This window comes from Protopterus annectens, chromosome 1.part0 (assembly GCF_019279795.1).
Source record: "Protopterus annectens isolate FY-2018-M chromosome 1.part0, PAN1.0, whole genome shotgun sequence".
NCBI classification, from domain to species: Eukaryota; Metazoa; Chordata; order Ceratodontiformes; family Protopteridae; genus Protopterus; species Protopterus annectens.
This window is the reverse complement of record NC_056725.1, coordinates 1,056,064,173-1,056,084,349: the sequence shown is the minus strand read 5'-3', so window position 1 is coordinate 1,056,084,349 and position 20,177 is coordinate 1,056,064,173. Positions and strand designations below refer to the sequence as shown.

The following is a 20,177-nucleotide window of genomic DNA, read 5'->3' as shown; positions in this document are numbered from 1 at the left end:
CTCAGACCCAGCCATAGCACCACCTCAGCTCTACTCTCCTTCCTAGAAACTGTTAACAAGACTTGTGACTCTGGCCATATCATGTTCACTGTCCTCTTAGACCTCTCCAAGGCATTTGATACCATCTCACACAACCTTCGTCTTACTAAACTCTCCAAATTAAATCTATCCCACTCCTGTATCAACTGGTTCACCAGTTACCTCACAAATAGGCAACAAGCAGTCAGATGGAAAAAAGCCACCTCTGCTTTCCTCAACACCCCCACTGGTGTCCCCCTGGGTTCAATCTTAGGCCCTCTTCTATTCAATATATTCATAAATGACTTCTACCAAGCCATCCCCAATGCCAACCTCGACCAATACGCCGGCAACTCAACAATAATCTGCTCTGCTTCTTCTGTCTCCACTTTAGCTAAATTAACCCAAGATGCCTTCTCTTTCACCAAACAATGGATGCTGGATAACCAACTAGCAATTAATGCAACTAAAACTAAACTCATGATATTTACCACTTCAAAACCGTTCCCCTAGATAAACATTCATTCTTAGTCACTAGTCAAAATAATATTCCTCTCGAAATAGTCTCCACTGCTAAATTACTAGGGGTCCTCATCGACAATCAGCTAAAGTTTGATAACCATCTACAAGTAAATATCAAAAAAGCACACAAAAAAATCAGCATGCTTTATCATCACAATCGTTACATCTCTCCCTCCACCAAGCTCATCCTCGCTAATACATACCTTATCCCATCCCTCCTATATGGCACCTCTGTCTTTACTAACCTGCAATCCTCCCTCAAAACAAAACTCTCCTCTTGCTACAGTAAAATGTCAAAATTTGCAACCAGTCACAGATCCACTTCCCACCACTGCACTGCCATACACTGACTGAATTGGCTTGAGCTGCCCAACTACCTCACCTACATTCAACTTGTCCAAGTACACAAATTTATTTTCAGTCCCTCTCTCTGTCCCTCCCTTGCCACCACCTTTAAATTACATCAACCTGACAGACTCCTTAGATCTAATTCCCAAAGTCTAATAGAACTACATAAACCTGCCCGACCTCCAGGCAAACAACTAATGTCCTTCTCTCTATCACGCTGCTGGAATTCTCTCCCTCCACTCATCCGTACCACTAGCAGCCTCTCTTCATTCAAAACCTTACTGCACTCACACCTAAAATCACAATGGCACTGCTCTTGCTCCCATCCTTCATAATCTTCCTTCATCATAACTACTCTCTAGAAGCGAAAACATCTCTTAATAGCCTCCTATAGTTTTTACCGCTAATAAACTGTAGGAATTATCATAACTGTTAATAACAGTAGGAATCAGTTAGTACAACTTTTAAAAAATGCACTAATCAATATTTTTCTAATTAATTGTAAGAACTAGTAGAACTTTTAACAACTGTATCAATAGTTTAATAATTATTTATTTATTTTATTTTACATTTGTTGACCGGGCTAGGCTAGCTGGAGAAATTTCCATTTTCAGTAGCGGCCCGGGGAGAAAAGCTCCACAGAGTGAGATACATACAGAAAATCTATCAAACCAAAATAAAATAATGATAACAATAACAATCATAATATTGGAGTTAGTAATAGGGTTTGCAATAACAAAAAATAAAGACTAGTAAACCCTTCAATGTAAAGTACTACTACAGGGGTTAATTCCTATGACAACACAATACTATCTACATGACATTGTAGAAATTGAGAAAGAGAAGGAAGAAAAAAGAGAACTTAATAGATATAGTAAAAAGGAAAGTATGTAAGGAAAGTAGAGTGAAAGAAAGTAAGGGAAACGATAGAGATTAACTGTGGAGAAAAAGCAAAACAACAGTGGGGGAAGAAGAGTAAGACAAATAGGGAGTAGTGAATGAAGGAGTAAGGGAGATAGTTATATTTAGTTAGTAATAGTAAATTAGCTAGTCAGGTTTACTACATGAACAAAGCCAGTGATTTTGGAAATGCAGTTTAATATTTTGTTTGAAAAGAGGCAATGATGTAATCTTTGTTATGTTAGTAGGTAACAAATTCCATTTTGTCCCAACAGCATTGGTAAAAAGAGAGTCACCAGCATTATTATTTGATTTTATAGAACTTGTCAGAAGTTTACTGGAGGAGCGGAGAGAGTTGAGATTTTTATAGGGATTATGAGTTGTGAGAGTATTGGGGTATTATTAGGTTGGTATAAGATTTTGTGGGCAATGCAGAGTTGATGGATTATCAGATAGTTCTGAAACTCAGGCCAGCCTAAAAGTTTTAAGTTTAGACAATGATGTGTTTTATAGGGGTTGCCGGTAGCAAAGCGGGCAATGTTATTATAGCAGGTTGCCAGTTTGTAAAGGCTTGTTTTTTTGATATTGGTGAAGATAGGTGAAGCATACAGAAGAGTAGAAATAAGATGGGAGTGAGCGATCCTTGTTCTAGTTGAAGGTGTGAGAAAAGGTCTAATTCGATATAGGGATCCTATCTTTCTGTTAACTAGTTTTATGGAGTTGTTAATGTGTAGGTCAAATGAGAGATTATTGTCTATTGTAATACCTAACAATTTAGTTGATGTGTCAGGTGAGATGACAGTGGCGCTGTTGGAGGAGATAGAGAAGTGTAAGGGAGAGGTCCTGGATGTGGGGGCAAAAAGAAGAAGTTTGGTTTTCTTTGCATTTAGTAAGAGGAAACGACTAGAGAACCATGTTTCTACGGTATTGAACACTGTTTGGGTGAGAGAGATAAGTTCAGTGTTAGAAGATGCTGAGCAGATGAGCGTAGAGTCGTCAGCGTATTGAATGCAGGTTGCTTGCGGGATTATTGTTTGAAGATCATTAATGAAGAGGGAGAAGAGAAGTGGTCCAAGGATAGAGCCTTGTGGAACACCAATGGAAACAGGCAAGAGAGAAGAGGTGTGGTTATCCCAGAGAACAGCTTGTTTTCTATCTGTGAGGTAAGATTTAAACCATGTGATGGTTGGGGTATCGAATGAGAGGGATTCAAGAGTGTTAAGTAACAAGGGGTGGTTAACCATATCGAATGCTTTGGACAGGTCAATGAAGAGGGCAGATGAGAGTAAGTTGTTGTTGCGGTTCTGATTAATGGTATCTACAAAAGAAAGCAGGGCAGTGGTGGTACTGTGATGTGGTCTAAAGCCATGTTGACAGTTTGCTATTATGTTGTGATGAGAGAGATATTGCACAAGTTGAAGGTGGATACATTTTTCCATGATCTTAGCCAAAGGTGAGAGGAGAGCAATGGGCCTATAGTTAGCATAGTCAGTTGAGTGTCCACCTTTGTGTAGTGGGATAATATGAGAGACCTTCCAAATTTCGGGGATGATTCCTTCTTTGATTGTCCTATTTATGAGAATAGATATAGGATATGCAATAACCTTGGCAGCTTTTTGAAGAAAAAGAGATGGGAGCCTATCGGCCGAGGGGGTACATGGTTTTAGTTTTAGAAGAAGTTTGTGTATGTATGATGTAGAGATTGGTTGTAGTGAAAATTTAAAGGAGGAGTTAGTTTGGTTACGAGGTGGGCAGAAATTGTTGGCATTAAGTTGTTTAGCTAGAGTTTGAATAGTTTCTGTGAAGAAAGAGTTAAAGGCATCTGCAGTCTGCTGTGGGGTGTCAGGGTCTGCATTTAGTGGGGAAGGTGTTTTGGAAGTTCCTGGGGAGAAGAGTTTATTAATTGAGGTCCAGAAGAGTTTTGAATTATTAAGATGAGTTTGTTGTAGTTCGATATAGAATTTCTTTTTGTCAGTTATCACTGCCTTTTTAGTTAGATTTCTAAGCTGTCGGAAGTTTAGAAGATCAGTGTTATTTCTGTGGGTTCTCCATCTAGCCCAGACTTTATTTCTAGTGAGAATGAGCTTTTTGGTTTCATTGGACAGCCAAGGGGCTATATTAGATTTCATTCTAATAATACGTTCAGGAGCATGTTTGTCAAGAATGGATAAAAACATTTTGTTAAAATGTAATACTGCATTTTCAAGAGGAAGTGTTTTTAAGGGGTTCCAGTTACATGCCCTGAGTTCAGTTTGAAATAGGTCCAGATTAAAATGTTTGGAGGTGCGTATTTTTCTAGTAATGTGGGGGTTTAGCCAATCAGCTTTATCTCTTGTTATAAAAGTTAGAGAGTGGTCACTGATATCATCTGGCAAGGTTCCTAGTTTGTAATTATTTTTTACTCTGTTTATAAGTATCCAGTCTAGAATGCTTTCTCTATTAGTATGTTTATCGAGCCTAGTAGTGGAGGTGATGGTTTGAGTGAAACCATGTAGGTTGATATGGGATGAAGGATTTTCTTCATTAATACTATTCCAGTCTATGTTCAGGTCACCTAGTATGATAGTTTCCTGTGGATAAGTGGCGGATATGTAACTAAGAAAATCTTCGAGGGTAGGTATATTGTTGCCTGGAGGCAGGTATATACAGATGATATTAAGGGATTTTTTTGAATTTAACTGGAGTTTGATCATGATGGCTTCTATCCTGCTATCTTGAGTTGGTGTGGCTGGGAGGGTAGTGACATTTAGATGATTTCTAAAAAGAATTGCAACACCACCACCTTTTCTTTTGGGATGGTCGAGTCTTACCATATTGTAGCCTTGGGGAGTGATCTCAGTGTCTTTAGTGCTAGGTTTTAGCAATTACAATTTTACAATTACTTGTAAAGACTAGGAGAACTTTTAAAAACTGTGACTGTTTGTAAAGATTTTGTTATTGTCTTGCACTAATAATTGCTGTACTAATATGTGCTCCTCAAACTGTCAATTTTACATAACATGTGTGATTCTGTATCTGCATTTTCTGGAGCTTTTCTCCCAAGACTAATATGTACACTGTACCAATATTTGCTTATCTTGAATAACTTGTATAATTCTGTATCTGTATTTTCTAGAGCTTTTCTCCCCAGGACTCCATTGAAAATGGGCTCCTCATGGCCCAATTGGACTATCCTGGCAAACTGCAAATAAATAAATAAATAACATTTACCAGATAGAAAAAAACATTGAATGCCCACCGTACTATAAATGATCAAGCAACTAGCAGGCCAGGTCAGCAGTACATGGAAGTGCATTAATGTGGGGGGGGGGGGGGGGGGCAGAATGTTATTGTATCTCAGATTCTGTTCCTATTAACAATTGCTTATACAATAATTGTATAGTTCCACTGTATATCCCAGTATTGCCAAAGTATCACTTTTATGACAAAAAGGAAAGACATATAATTTAGTTTATCCAAATGGATATATGTAAATGACTGCAAGAAATGGTTTTAGAATTATAAATAGTCAAGAAATTGCATCTTTTAGGAAATTATTCTGATAACATCTGAACCTGCGTAAATGAGGCTTAACAAATGACAAAAATGTAATTGCTGCAGTTTGCAGTATTCTAGGTGATGCTGATAATTCTAAGTGAAGTCTACTCACAATTATTGCTAGTGACAACCTCAGATCCTGCACTGGGCAAAACTCAAGGAAGGCAAGATAACAGACTTAGTTGCCTCCAAAACCTTATTTTTTCTTAATATTTCTTATGGTTTGAACAGTTCCATTCTACCAGCACAGTAGCTTGCCAATCTTGTGGACCATTTGAGATGTGGTTTAACTCTTAAACTGTGACAGATTATTTAGTGTCTGTGCTGAAAAACTGCAACCCCTTATCTGATACCAAGAAGTTGAGAATACCACAATAGGCAAACAGTCTTTTTTAACATTGTGATGATTGCTTTGCAGGAGTATTTTACCACCTCCAGGTATTTTGAGTAGCACTCTACACATAACATATGATAGTGCTTCTGGAACTGAAACAAGTGCACAGCTTCCATATTCCACAGCCTTTCTGGCACCTCATGTGATAACATTTCCTTCCTTTCTGAACAGACTGCATTCTCTGCATTCCAAGACCATCTTTTTCTATTTGTTCAGGTATCCCAAACAAAAATAGCAGGTCTGTGGCCTCTTCTTTGCATTTTATCACCCATAAGTAAGCCTCATGAATATGTTGCATCATCTGTTGTCTTAGCAATGTGGACACTGTTACTCAATCTGCTTGGAGCAACAGCCCTTGGTTGTAATTGATTTCATAAGTAAATAAGGACTAAATCAGCAGTGGAGCATTTCATCTCTCTACAGGCCACCTATTTATATTGTCCTTTTCAAATGTTGCATTTAAGGGTCATTATCCATGCCTGAGAAATTCTTGCTGCCTCTGCTTGGTGATGGGGAGGTACACTGCAGGTATTTTCAGTTAGTTTCCTTTAAATAAGTTCTGCTTAGGGTGTCAGCCATATGCACATTACTTGTCTGGTTTATATTGCACCTGGATATTGAGCCACTGGAGGCTAAGCATAATTCACTGTAACCTCAGTGGAGCTCAATACAGGGGCTTTTGGAATATGTTGTGCAGAGATTTGTGATCTGCCTTCATGATTGCTGTTTTCCCATATATGTGCTCATAGAGTTGTTTTGTACCCATATACAATGGTTATCATCTCTTGTTTTCAAATTTGAGTGTAGCAGATCTGGACATTTGTCATGACGTATGACCCATGGGCCACTGGCTTAACCCCTTGCTTTCACCCACCATCATTGCCATATGCTCCTTTGTATTGTAATAAATCAGTGTAGGGACCCCTGCAACTAGCTTCTTCAAAGAAACAATGCTTCTCTCCACTCACTATGTTTGCTGTTTTCCAACAATGTTCTTACGAACAGTGAAAGCTGTGACAGGTTAGGGATTATATTAATCGCATACCATACAATCCCTAAAAATCTTTACAGAACCAGTTAGTCTTATGGCTTTTACATGACCACTAAGTTTAGATTTGTTGATGATGTAACTGTATTTCCTAGGTAGTTAATACATGGTACATGTCTTTGATGAACCATGCATTTGCTTTATACTGTACTTATGTCATATTTCCAGAAAGTCACTCATCATGCTCTATTGTGGCATCTCTACAAGGCAGAATATTAGCAATGGTATTCAATACTCCTTCTAGTCCTTCAACATTGTGGGTCACTCCCCTTTAAAAAAGTTCTCACACTGAGAAGATCCTGGATGACATTTACAAGAACCTATATCATCCAAATGGCATGTTGAAGCTGCATAGTCTGAAGCTCTTATTCTCAAGCGTATTTTGACAATATTTGCGGATGGCATCCAAAACTAGGAAATACTTGACTTGGGGCATCATTACCACTACTTTCTTCACAGACTTGAGAATACAGTGTTATCATTGTGTCACATTACTTCATTCCTGGGAGTCTATACTGATTTTTTCTTTTTTTCTTAGGTTTGATTACTGCCATTATGGTGTCTACCTCTTCAGTCAGCACAATTTTCTACCTGTGGACTCAACTGTTCCAGCCATTTGATTTCTTCATTTTGTTGCCTCATTGCTACTGGCAGACTGTGTGACCATGCAGTACAATAGGATGCAGTTTTATGCTGTATTCTCCTGGTTGGCAGTCCAGCCCCATGATCAAGTCACTTTGTTTAGCACATAGCAAAATGTGAATATGTGAGGACCATTCTTGCCTGTTCCTGGATGGCATTGATCTACTACTGATAGTGGTGTGGTCTCCACAATCACTGTGTGAGTTGAATGTGGGAGAGGTGTTGCCCTTGAGCTGAGGATACATGTTCACTTAGTTCTCAGACTGCTGAGCTGTGTGAGTTGAATGTGGGAGAGGTGTTGCCCTTGAGCTGAGGATACATGTTCACTTAGTTCCCAGACTGCTGAGCTGTGTGAGTTGAATGTGGGAGAGGTGTTGCCCTTGAGCTGAGGATACATGTTCACGTAGTTCTCAGACTGCTGAGCTGTGTGAGTTGAATGTGGGAGAGGTGTTGCCCTTGAGCTGAGGATACATATTCACTTAGTTCCCAGACTGCTGAGCTGTGTGAGTTGAATGTGGGAGAGGTGTTGCCCTTGAGCTGAGGATACATGTTCACTTAGTTCCCAGACTGCTGAGCTGTGTGAGTTGAATGTGGGAGAGATGTTGCCCTTGAGCTGAGGATACATGTTCACTTAGTTCTCAGACTGCTGAGCTGTGTGAGTTGAATGTGGGAGAGGTGTTGCCCTTGAGCTGAGGATACATGTTCACTTAGTTCTCAGACTGCTGAGCTGTGTGAGTTGAATGTGGGAGAGGTGTTGCCCTTGAGCTGAGGATACATGTTCACTTAGTTCCCAGACTGCTGAGCTGTGTGAGTTGAATGTGGGAGAGGTGTTGCCCTTGAGCTGAGGATACATGTTCACTTAGTTCTCAGACTGCTGAGCTGTGTGAGTTGAATGTGGGAGAGGTGTTGCCCTTGAGCTGAGGATACATATTCACTTAGTTCCCAGACTGCTGAGCTGTGTGAGTTGAATGTGGGAGAGGTGTTGCCCTTGAGCTGAGGATACATGTTCACTTAGTTCCCAGACTGCTGAGCTGTGTGAGTTGAATGTGGGAGAGATGTTGCCCTTGAGCTGAGGATACATGTTCACTTAGTTCTCAGACTGCTGAGCTGTGTGAGTTGAATGCGGGAGAGGTGTTGCCCTTGAGCTGAGGATACATGTTCACTTAGTTCTCAGACTGCTGAGCTGTGTGAGTTGAATGTGGGAGAGGTGTTGCCCTTGAGCTGAGGATACATGTTCACTTAGTTCCCAGACTGCTGAGCTGTGTGAGTTGAATGTGGGAGAGGTGTTGCCCTTGAGCTGAGGATACATGTTCACTTAGTTCTCAGACTGCTGAGCTGTGTGAGTTGAATGTGGGAGAGGTGTTGCCCCTGAGCTGAGGATACATGTTCACTTAGTTCCCAGACTGCTGAGCTGTGTGAGTTGAATGTGGGAGAGGTGTTGCCCTTGAGCTGAGGATACATGTTCACTTAGTTCCCAGACTGCTGAGCTGTGTGAGTTGAATGTGGGAGAGGTGTTGCCCTTGAGCTGAGGATACATGTTCACTTAGTTCTCAGACTGCTGAGCTGTGTGAGTTGAATGTGGGAGAGGTGTTGCCCTTGAGCAGAGGATACATGTTCACTTAGTTCTCAGACTGCTGAGCTGTGTGAGTTGAATGTGGGAGAGGTGTTGCCCTTGAGCTGAGGATACATGTTCACTTAGTTCTCAGACTGCTGAGCTGTGTGAGTTGAATGTGGGAGAGGTGTTGCCCTTGAGCTGAGGATACATGTTCACTTAGTTCTCAGACTGCTGAGCTGTGTGAGTTGAATGTGGGAGAGGTGTTGCCCTTGAGCTGAGGATACATGTTCACTTAGTTCTCAGACTGCTGAGCTGTGTGAGTTGAATGTGGGAGAGGTGTTGCCCTTGAGCTGAGGATACATGTTCACTTAGTTCCCAGACTGCTGAGCTGTGTGAGTTGAATGTGGGAGAGGTGTTGCCCTTGAGCTGAGGATACATGTTCACGTAGTTCTCAGACTGCTGAGCTGTGTGAGTTGAATGTGGGAGAGGTGTTGCCCTTGAGCTGAGGATACATATTCACTTAGTTCCCAGACTGCTGAGCTGTGTGAGTTGAATGTGGGAGAGGTGTTGCCCTTGAGCTGAGGATACATGTTCACTTAGTTCCCAGACTGCTGAGCTGTGTGAGTTGAATGTGGGAGAGATGTTGCCCTTGAGCTGAGGATACATGTTCACTTAGTTCTCAGACTGCTGAGCTGTGTGAGTTGAATGTGGGAGAGGTGTTGCCCTTGAGCTGAGGATACATGTTCACTTAGTTCTCAGACTGCTGAGCTGTGTGAGTTGAATGTGGGAGAGGTGTTGCCCTTGAGCTGAGGATACATGTTCACTTAGTTCCCAGACTGCTGAGCTGTGTGAGTTGAATGTGGGAGAGGTGTTGCCCTTGAGCTGAGGATACATGTTCACTTAGTTCCCAGACTGCTGAGCTGTGTGAGTTGAATGTGGGAGAGATGTTGCCCTTGAGCTGAGGATACATGTTCACTTAGTTCTCAGACTGCTGAGCTGTGTGAGTTGAATGCGGGAGAGGTGTTGCCCTTGAGCTGAGGATACATGTTCACTTAGTTCTCAGACTGCTGAGCTGTGTGAGTTGAATGTGGGAGAGGTGTTGCCCTTGAGCTGAGGATACATGTTCACTTAGTTCCCAGACTGCTGAGCTGTGTGAGTTGAATGTGGGAGAGGTGTTGCCCTTGAGCTGAGGATACATGTTCACTTAGTTCTCAGACTGCTGAGCTGTGTGAGTTGAATGTGGGAGAGGTGTTGCCCTGAGCTGAGGATACATGTTCACTTAGTTCCCAGACTGCTGAGCTGTGTGAGTTGAATGTGGGAGAGGTGTTGCCCTTGAGCTGAGGATACATGTTCACTTAGTTCCCAGACTGCTGAGCTGTGTGAGTTGAATGTGGGAGAGGTGTTGCCCTTGAGCTGAGGATACATGTTCACTTAGTTCTCAGACTGCTGAGCTGTGTGAGTTGAATGTGGGAGAGGTGTTGCCCTTGAGCAGAGGATACATGTTCACTTAGTTCTCAGACTGCTGAGCTGTGTGAGTTGAATGTGGGAGAGGTGTTGCCCTTGAGCTGAGGATACATGTTCACTTAGTTCTCAGACTGCTGAGCTGTGTGAGTTGAATGTGGGAGAGGTGTTGCCCTTGAGCTGAGGATACATGTTCACTTAGTTCTCAGACTGCTGAGCTGTGTGAGTTGAATGTGGGAGAGGTGTTGCCCTTGAGCTGAGGATACATGTTCACTTAGTTCTCAGACTGCTGAGCTGTGTGAGTTGAATGTGGGAGAGGTGCTGCCCTTGAGCTGAGGATACATGTTCACTTAGTTCTCAGACTGCAGAGCTGTGTGAGTTGAATGTGGGAGAGGTGTTGCCCTTGAGCTGAGGATACATGTTCACTTAGTTCTCAGACTGCTGAGCTGTGTGAGTTGAATGTGGGAGAGGTGTTGCCCTTGAGCTGAGGATACATGTTCACTTAGTTCTCAGACTGCTGAGCTGTGTGAGTTGAATGTGGGAGAGGTGCTGCCCTTGAGCTGAGGATACATGTTCACTTAGTTCTCAGACTGCAGAGCTGTGTGAGTTGAATGTGGGAGAGGTGTTGCCCTTGAGCTGAGGATACATGTTCACTTAGTTCTCAGACTGCTGAGCTGTGTGAGTTGAATGTGGGAGAGGTGTTGCCCTTGAGCTGAGGATACATGTTCACTTAGTTACCAGACTGCTGAGCTGTGTGAGTTGAATGTGGGAGAGGTGCTGCCCTTGAGCTGAGGATACATGTTCACTTAGTTCCCAGACTGCTGAGCTGTGTGAGTTGAATGTGGGAGAGGTGTTGCCCTTGAGCTGAGGATACATGTTCACTTAGTTCCCAGACTGCTGAGCTGTGTGAGTTGAATGTGGGAGAGGTGTTGCCCTTGAGCTGAGGATACATGTTCACTTAGTTCTCAGACTGCTGAGCTGTGTGAGTTGAATGTGGGAGAGGTGCTGCCCTTGAGCTGAGGATACATGTTCACTTAGTTCTCAGACTGCAGAGCTGTGTGAGTTGAATGCGGGAGAGGTGTTGCCCTTGAGCTGAGGATACATGTTCACTTAGTTCTCAGACTGCTGAGCTGTGTGAGTTGAATGTGGGAGAGGTGTTGCCCTTGAGCTGAGGATACATGTTCACTTAGTTCCCAGACTGCTGAGCTGTGTGAGTTGAATGTGGGAGAGGTGTTGCCCTTGAGCTGAGGATACATGTTCACTTAGTTCCCAGACTGCTGAGCTGTGTGAGTTGAATGTGGGAGAGGTGTTGCCCTTGAGCTGAGGATACATGTTCATTTAGTTCCCAGACTGCTGAGCTGTGTGAGTTGAATGTGGGAGAGGTGTTGCCCTTGAGCTGAGGATACATGTTCACTTAGTTCTCAGACTGCTGAGCTGTGTGAGTTGAATGTGGGAGAGGTGTTGCCCTTGAGCTGAGGATACATGTTCACTTAGTTCCCAGACTGCTGTCCGTGTAGCCTTGTAACTGAGGCTGCAGGCTGTTGATTCTTTTTATCTTGTATAATGCTTATCAGGTACGTTTCCTCATATATGTCCTTGTTCTTAATTACTTCTACTTGTCATATGGTGACATCCTGTGCCACAAATGTAATAGCAATGTAATCAATGAAAATTCCAATAAATATTTTATAAGTAATGCTTTAAATGGCCACTCATTCAATATATTATATTCTGCACCTGTCTCAAGCTTGAAGTCATCCTACTGGCTGTTAGTAGTCATTCAGTCAAGAAGTTTCTGTCTTTGCAGTACTCTTCCCTTTTTTTTTTTAGTCTGTTTGCATAATTTTGTAATATGTTTGCATCTTATTGTTTGCTATCTGTTTTATTTGTATGTATTTAGATTGTTGTATTTAACTGTAGTTTGTTACTGCCTATGTGGCCCCAGTTGTGTCTGAAAAGGGTTCATAAACTGTCTATATGTATGTATAGTTCGTAGACTTACCCAGTTAACAAAAATCAAATAAATAAATAAATAACATCTCCTATTAACAGAAGGAGCAAAGTTATGTAGATGTGAGTAATTCAGAAGCACAAATGCACATATTACAGTTCAGCACTGTAAGATGGTAAAGGCATAGAGCCCTATTCACCACTGCAACAGAATGCAAACCCCAGGTCAAGTACATCTGCAGGCACCCAATACATTCCTGACACCACTGGGCTATTTATTGGATGGTAATGAGATAGAGGGGTAGAAGAAAACTTATGCTGGAGGGATATACCTTCCATCTTGAAAAAACTCAGAACTGCAAGACCTGTTGGGCTTGTAATGGTAAACATTACAAAATATGCTGTGTTCATACCACCTCTCCAAGAAGGAGAGGAGCTCCTGAAAAGCACAGCCCATCAACATGTCCCAAATCCATCAGCTTCTCCAGCAAATGTTGCCATTAAGCAAATGGAAGATAGAGCAAACACATCAAATGATTATCCTCTGACAGATTCTTCAAGATACTTTCTTCACAACCAATGGTAACATAGTACAATGCTTGTCTTCCACATGTGCTCTAAAGAGAAGCATTGCCTGCAGGCTTCAGAAAGCTGAGATGGTATAACAAAACAGCAAGCCACACTGGGGGATGTGTTGGTAGAGACCATTCAGCAGAAGTCCATCCCTTTTATCCTGCAAAAAGTCTCTACCATGCAACATGGCTGCTCTCTGGTATCAATGCTCATCACCATTAACTTGGCAGATCTGTGAACTAGCTACATTGTGTTGTGTGATGTCACCTTTCTTACTTACTTCCCCCGCCATGTGCTGCCAGCTTCATAGACTGCATGACAAAATAGGAATGCCAGGCAATAATAAGTGAGCACATCTAGCCAACTGCCTTATGGGCAAGAAATCCTTAGCCACCTACACCCATTTGTGATGTCTTGTAGAAGAACTCATGAATAGCAGTGGCATGCAGTTACAGTCAAGATGCATCCTGACCAATTTCAAAATGGTCTATATATGTGCAGTGCAATGCCAAAATCCGTATGCTACTATTTAGGAATCCTTTTCCAAATGGGGCAAAAAGTATGGCATTAAATACAGAGGCAACACTTCAGAGTGGATTATGGGACTAGTCCTAGGCTAGCCAGTCACCTAAGACTAATGTCCGTTCTTAACGTCTTGCCACCTGATGAGGTCCTGGATGCTTTCAATGAAATTGCAAAAGTGACATCTGAAAAGGCAAGGGCCATTGCTGAATTTGTGAAATGGAATTATCTGAACGGGCATGAGAGGAGACAGGGTAAGAAAGCAAGCTGTGCCAGATATATCCTGCTTGTACTTCCCATCCACCATTGGAATGTCTATAACCTGGTAGAGCGTGACTTTCCTTTGACCCAGAATCAAGTAGAAAGCTGGTACAGTCACCTTAGGATGATGCTCAGATGTCCTGTTGTGACCTTGCAAAAGATTCTGCTTGTAAGCAACAAGTAGCAGAATGCTACATGTGAGTACTGTGAAGCTCTGTTACAAGGAATCCCTCTAACTCCTAAAAGATAAAATGTCCTTGTTGGTGAGCATCATCTGCATAACATTCTGCACCACCATTCAGAGTACAAGATGGAGGATTATGATTGGGTCTCCGAATGTAAATTTGTCATTATGTGTTTGAGACATGGATACCCAAAAATTCACCTCAAGAGCGAAACTCAAGAGGTAAATCTTGCCATCCCTGTTGAAAACACATATTAGTTTATGATCGAAGATCTGATCATTGCTGTTTGCAGTGGAAGGAGATTTATCTGCTCCACGTACTATTAGTTAAAGGGGAAAAAAAGCACAAAGTGTTTTGCTGGCTATCAAAGCCAGTAACCATTTGAAATGTCTGAACCCACTACAGTGTGTTCCAAAACACAGAGACTGAATGGCTAAAAGACTGGAGTTGTATATACTAAGTTCAAGATGACATTTCTCAGAATATTCCCTCTTCTCTAGAGTATGGTGATCTTGAAGTTGGTACATATAAGTTGGGGGGGGGGGGTTGCCCTCCCTCCACTGCAAAAAGAAGTTTTAAGGCGGAGCGATTTTTGAGATTCACTCTTCTCTGGGTTTTCTGCCTTTTTTTCGGCTTTTCGGACTCGGCATTTCAAGTGCCAGCATCTCAATAGGGAGCTTTCAAAGCCAGTAAAGCACTTATTAAACACTGTCAAACAGATAGCAAGACATGTCAAGGAATGATTTTGAAAGAAAGTCAAAATCAGAGTATACGAATAGACAACGGGCAGAAACAAAGCTGCTTTGACTTCTGCCACTGTTGTTTGCTAACTGGCACTGTTGTCTCTTAGTGCGAGATCCGATCTTAACATTTGATGGGGTGCTTAACAATTGCTATGTTTGGGTTTTGTGCGCGTGAAGCAATTAACTGTTTTTTTTTGACAATATTAGAGCATAATCATGGCACTCCATGCACTACAACAGAATTGAATATGTCAGAGCTATTGCCAGCAATTACAAACTGTGCACCAAGCACACCATTATCAATGCCCTTAGTTATAATAAATACATAAAATGTATCCATGTACCTGTTCTGTCACACCTTCAGTGGGAAAGGGCAAATTCCCCAGTCCCCACTGTTCACGATCTTGCACAAATTTAATGCTGACAGAAGCAATCAAACAGGCTTCAGTCACTTTTACTGGTGGAAAACATGCTTAAAGTATGAACGTTTGATAATATGGAGTGTTTCCAGACTGATACATTCAGTGTCCATGTGAGCCTGGGCAGACTCAGCAGTCACATCTTAAGAGATGTCCAGTCTGACTGGTAATGCATACCATTGGCATTTGGCAACCTGTTTTACAACTCACTCAGTAAAACATTTGCTCACACAGCTGCCTCTTTGGTGGATTGTTTTCAGTGCAGAAACTTTTGAATGGAGGTCAGGCAGCCATACTGCTGGAAAGCATTTTTCTAGGCTAAAGTACTACCTAAACTTTGTAATCATTATTAAACTTGTCTGTTCCTCAGCAGATAGCTAGAAGGTATTATAAACCCTAAATATTTTCATTCCCAGCTAATGGGCTATTACCTCAACATCTGCTGTTTTATCATTTAAACATTATGTAATAATGAATACAGACTGCCAAACCCAAGCTCTCCAGTGTTCAGCTAAATTACCTTGTATGTTGAGCTGCAGTGACGGACTAAATACTGTGGAACTATCCATCATTCTTTTCACCTTATCATTCTGCAGCTATCTGGTGGGTCTTGCCTCAAAGATGTCCTATTTTGCTGCCATATTCATGCATGTATACTGATGCTCACTGTAGCATATTAAACAAGGTTCTCTTCTGACACCATATAAAAGTACAGTCCATGTTCCTAACTGTGGTAGCATGCAGGAAGAGAGCATAGGCACTTAAGCTGTACTCATTAACTGTTAACCTCAAGATGGCTCCCAGGAATGCCTTTCCCATGACCCTGCAATCACTGCAGTTAGCTCTTAAAATGACTTACTCCCAATTATATTTCACAGTCTATTTCAGTTCCCATTATGGTTGTTTAAATAATATCTGACACTGGCACCATATCTCTCAAGTGTCTTTGATTTTCTGTCATATTTTTGTCCTGTCTTTTGTAAATTTGTTTGATTTTCCGATAACTCACTGAGGATTAAGTCAGTTGATAATGCCAGACAGAGTTTCATACTTATTATTATTCAGAAAATGCATGTTGATGCAAAACATGTTTTATTCACTTTTTAAGCGAATTAGGGTAATATTTAAAAATTGTCCCTGAATTTGGGCATTTATCTCCACATTATTTTTGGTTTTGCCCAGAATTCCTGAGAAAGAAAATGAGCAGTATGACTGCAACATTCCAAATAGAGAGAAACAGAAATAATTTTTCACCCCAAATATTTGTTTCTGGGTGCCTCGTGGACTCTAAACCTTGATACATTATAGTTGTTGCTTCAAAGATTTCCATTTTCCTGCCACATCTTTGCTAGGCGATTTCCGAGTTATTGTGATTTGGATACCTGGGCATATGCATTTGTAATGTCTAGTATCGAAATCAACATAACTGGGCACTTTCCCAGTTATTAAGATTTGGACACCTGGGAATTAGACATGAGAAATGCATATACCCATTTCACAGCCAACTAGATTGCAATGAGAGTGGATGCCCAATGAATGGACATCTATTACAATGACAGTAGATGTCCAATGCCCAGGCATCTAGTGCTAGGGCATCTGGAGTTGGGAGTTAATCACCAAGACATCTGAAACTGTGCATCTGGCTATTTGCCCAGGAATATTTAGCACAATTGCAGAAGACTATCAGGCTTCAGTGATTCTCTCCAATATCTTTACATCAGGGACTGTTTCAACTAAAAAAAGAAAAAGGCCTCCATCTCCCCCTTTTCCTAGATCAAAATCTGAGGAGGAGAAGAAGGAGCTGGCCCTTCCTTCCTGACTTATCCAGACTAGATTATATACCAGTCTTTGGTCTGCTTACTAACACATCAGTTTTGATAAGGATTCTCTCTCTCATTTAGCTATTCCTCAAAGGGTGCCTTTTTAGTGAGACATTTTATTTGAAAGATCACTATAATGGGTAACTAAATAGTTAATATAAAGCAGGAAAAGATATTCTGAGTTTTTGAATTTTGATGACGTGTCAACCACTGGTTGTTCCTCCTTTTAGTCCTTTAATTTTCAAATGCACACTTTATTTTATCCCAAGAGTATAAACTGTCTTGATCAAATAAATAAGCAAATAGATTTTACAGGTTCCAGGAACAGTTTATATTTTTATACAAGAACATGAGAGGGGATTTTGATGTGATTGACGTTGCTGTTCTACAGAGGTGGAAGAAGAATACAACAGCTCTAATAGAAAAAGAGAGAGGGTGTGTGTGTGTGTGTGTGTGTGTGTGTGTGTGTGTGTGTGTGTGTGTGTGTGTGTGTCTGTGTGTGTGTGTGTGTGTGTGTGTGTGTGTGTGTGTGTGTGTGTGTGTGTGTGTGTGTGTGTGTGGTCTAAACCATCAGTTTCCAGCATTGTAGAAGTAAAACAAAAAAAAAATCTGAACTATAACCCTAATGCTGTAACGCTGTGTGCAGGATATAAACTTCAATAACAGCTTGCTACAGCTTAAAAGAAAAAAAAACATTTCTTTTTCTTCTTTTGCTTTTTTTTTTTTTAACTAAAATATGAGAAAACAGGGTTGGGGACAAGATGTAGAAAACTGGCTCCTGCATTTAAAAGCTGGAGCAAGATGGTGGGAGGGGTGTATCTGACCACCAGGTTGGTATGGGGCAGGGTAGGGGACGTGTACCTGGCCACATCACTGGTGTGCTAGGGTAAGGAATATATATATATATATATATGGGTCTACTGTAAAAGACCGAAAATCAACTTGTTTGAAAACGAACAGTGGATCCTTGGTTACGCGTAAAAGTGCACTTCTGCAAAGCACTGTTCAATGAACCATTCAAGGAAACTGAAGCGCCGAGGTACACTACAGTGGGGAATAGGGAATTTACCTGTTCCCCACTGTAGTGTGATCTCGGAGTTGGTATATTTAATTAGGGGGGATGTGGGGGGCAAAACCTCCCACTCAATGTAATGTTAGTAAGTGTTTTCTGTTTTTTTTTATTTTTTTATCTTTTTATCGGTTCGTTGAACTGAGTTTCGCAAAAGCGCGCTTTCGAATAAGTGCACTTTTGCATAACTGAGCAGTCTACTGCTCTTTCTTGAATAAGTGGTATTTGATTAAAAGCAGTGGACCCATATATATATATATATATATATATATATATATATATATAGAAACCAATTGGCATCCTGCAGTTTTGCAGCAGTTTTTTTTTTTGTTTGTTTATTTTTGTTTTTGCTCTTCACTTGAAGAGGTGAGGGGGGAGCTAGTTCATGGGACTGGCACAAGAAGCTGGTTGGAACAGCTATGCTGATGGATATCAGAATTATACACAGCTACAATTAAATAATTGAAGTAAGGTAGATGGGTTCTGTACAGTTTGCAGTAGCCCCATGGCTCACTAGTTATTATTGTAATGATAGCATTATTGAAACAAATTTAATGTTGCAAATAGTGTTCATAGTTGCATATGGGCATCTTCTTCTTCTAACAAAAGGGGATGGCACATACTGGGTATACAAGACGTCCGGGGTTGTGTGTCATGTCGCAGGGAGGGAAAAAGATTAGATTTGTGAATAAAGGAATCATGAAGAAGCATCTATCTGTATGTGTATATGTGTATTCTGATGCTTACATGTTCCAGCAGAACGTATTTAGAAACAAGTTCCTTCCCCTGAAAATCTGATGTATGTGGCTTACTTTTGTACCAGTTACAGAAATCAAGGGTTCTTGTATGGCTTTGTTATCCTGTAAATAATTTAATTTATATATTTTGATATGTGACCTCTACCCACAGTGTGTGTATGTGCTTAGTATAAGGTTTGGCATCTAGTGATGGGGAATGAGTTTGGTTGGAGAAGTTTGAAGATGAGAGAGCCTAGCAGTACATCTACTCTGTGCTGCACTGTGAGACATTTAACTGTTATAAAAATGAGAAAGTGGTGCTCATGAGAGGGTGAGTTAGTGATGAAGTGACACTTTTTTTTTTTACAGTCTGTAGTGAGGAGGAGTACTTCTTAGAAGCTGTGGCTATTATGAGAAGCCCATATTCAAGCTGAGCCAGAAGGACTCCCTTACCTATGGCTACCATGACTGGGTGAGATTGTCTTGGCCCAGAAGAGAAGTGAGTTCTCCTTGAATTTTTAGAATGGATGTGGACTGTTAGTGACTAGTCATAAACCCGAGTATTTGAAGTAGTTAGTTGTTTCTGTTGCTGTGCAACAAAGGGTAATGAAATTGGGTAACTATGGTCATTTTTTATGTTTTTGGGTGGTGCAGATAGCATGCTTTATATTTTTATAGGACTAAGTATTAGTTTGTATTAGCCAGGAATTGAAGGGGCTAAGGTTTTTTTGCAGTTGTATTTCAATTGTAGAGTGGTTGATTTTCTGGTCATCAGTTTTACTTTCTTCTTTAAATGGGCTTTCTCTAATGGACATGGTACTAGATTTCATCCATAAGCCATGAAATGCCTGGCTGCTTCAACAGATTAGGCCAATGGATTGGCTTCTGCCTCCAGCTAAATTCTGTTAATTTTATGTATTCCTGTACTAACATCTGCTGTTTTACTCCATATATTTACACATCTGTACTTTTTCCCACGACCAGTAAGTGATATCTTAACTAGAGAAAATATGCTAGCTTTCTTCTGTATTCTACAATGCATCTGTTATGTCAGTTTTCATTTTCTAAGTACTTTTTCTTTTTTTTTTCCAAAGGCTCAAAGAAGTCTGTTTCGCATCGGTGCCACAGCGCAAGCAGCTTTCATGGTGCTTCACTAGGTAAAACAAATAAATTGGCTGTGTGAATTTAATATTTTTTCTTAATTCCTGCAGCATTGTTTCATGATTGAGAAATACATACTACAAAAGCACAGTAGTTCTGATATATAAAACAGCTTGAACCATCTGTCCCCAAAGACTGTTCACAGGTAATAGTGGGGAACGCCAGCATAAAGCAAAGTAGCAAAGCTGTTCCTTAATTTATGTTAGAGATGTATTCCTTGGCTGATCCTGGGTACTAAACTCTTATGAACTGCATTTACAAAGTAAAGTCGCTGTAAGTTGTTCTCGGCATCTGTGTCATATATAAGTAGAC

General features: G+C 41.0%; 1 protein-coding gene across 1 annotated transcript in view; it reads left to right on the top strand.

The window, feature by feature from the left end:
* Positions 1-20,177, top strand: part of LOC122799665 — a 1,990,791-nt gene that overhangs the window by 1,934,617 nt on the left and 35,997 nt on the right. Inside the window, exon 51 of the mRNA XM_044068913.1 lies at positions 19,799-19,861. Coding sequence (XP_043924848.1) covers positions 19,799-19,861 — 63 coding nt within the window. The remainder of the gene's footprint in view (positions 1-19,798; positions 19,862-20,177) is intronic.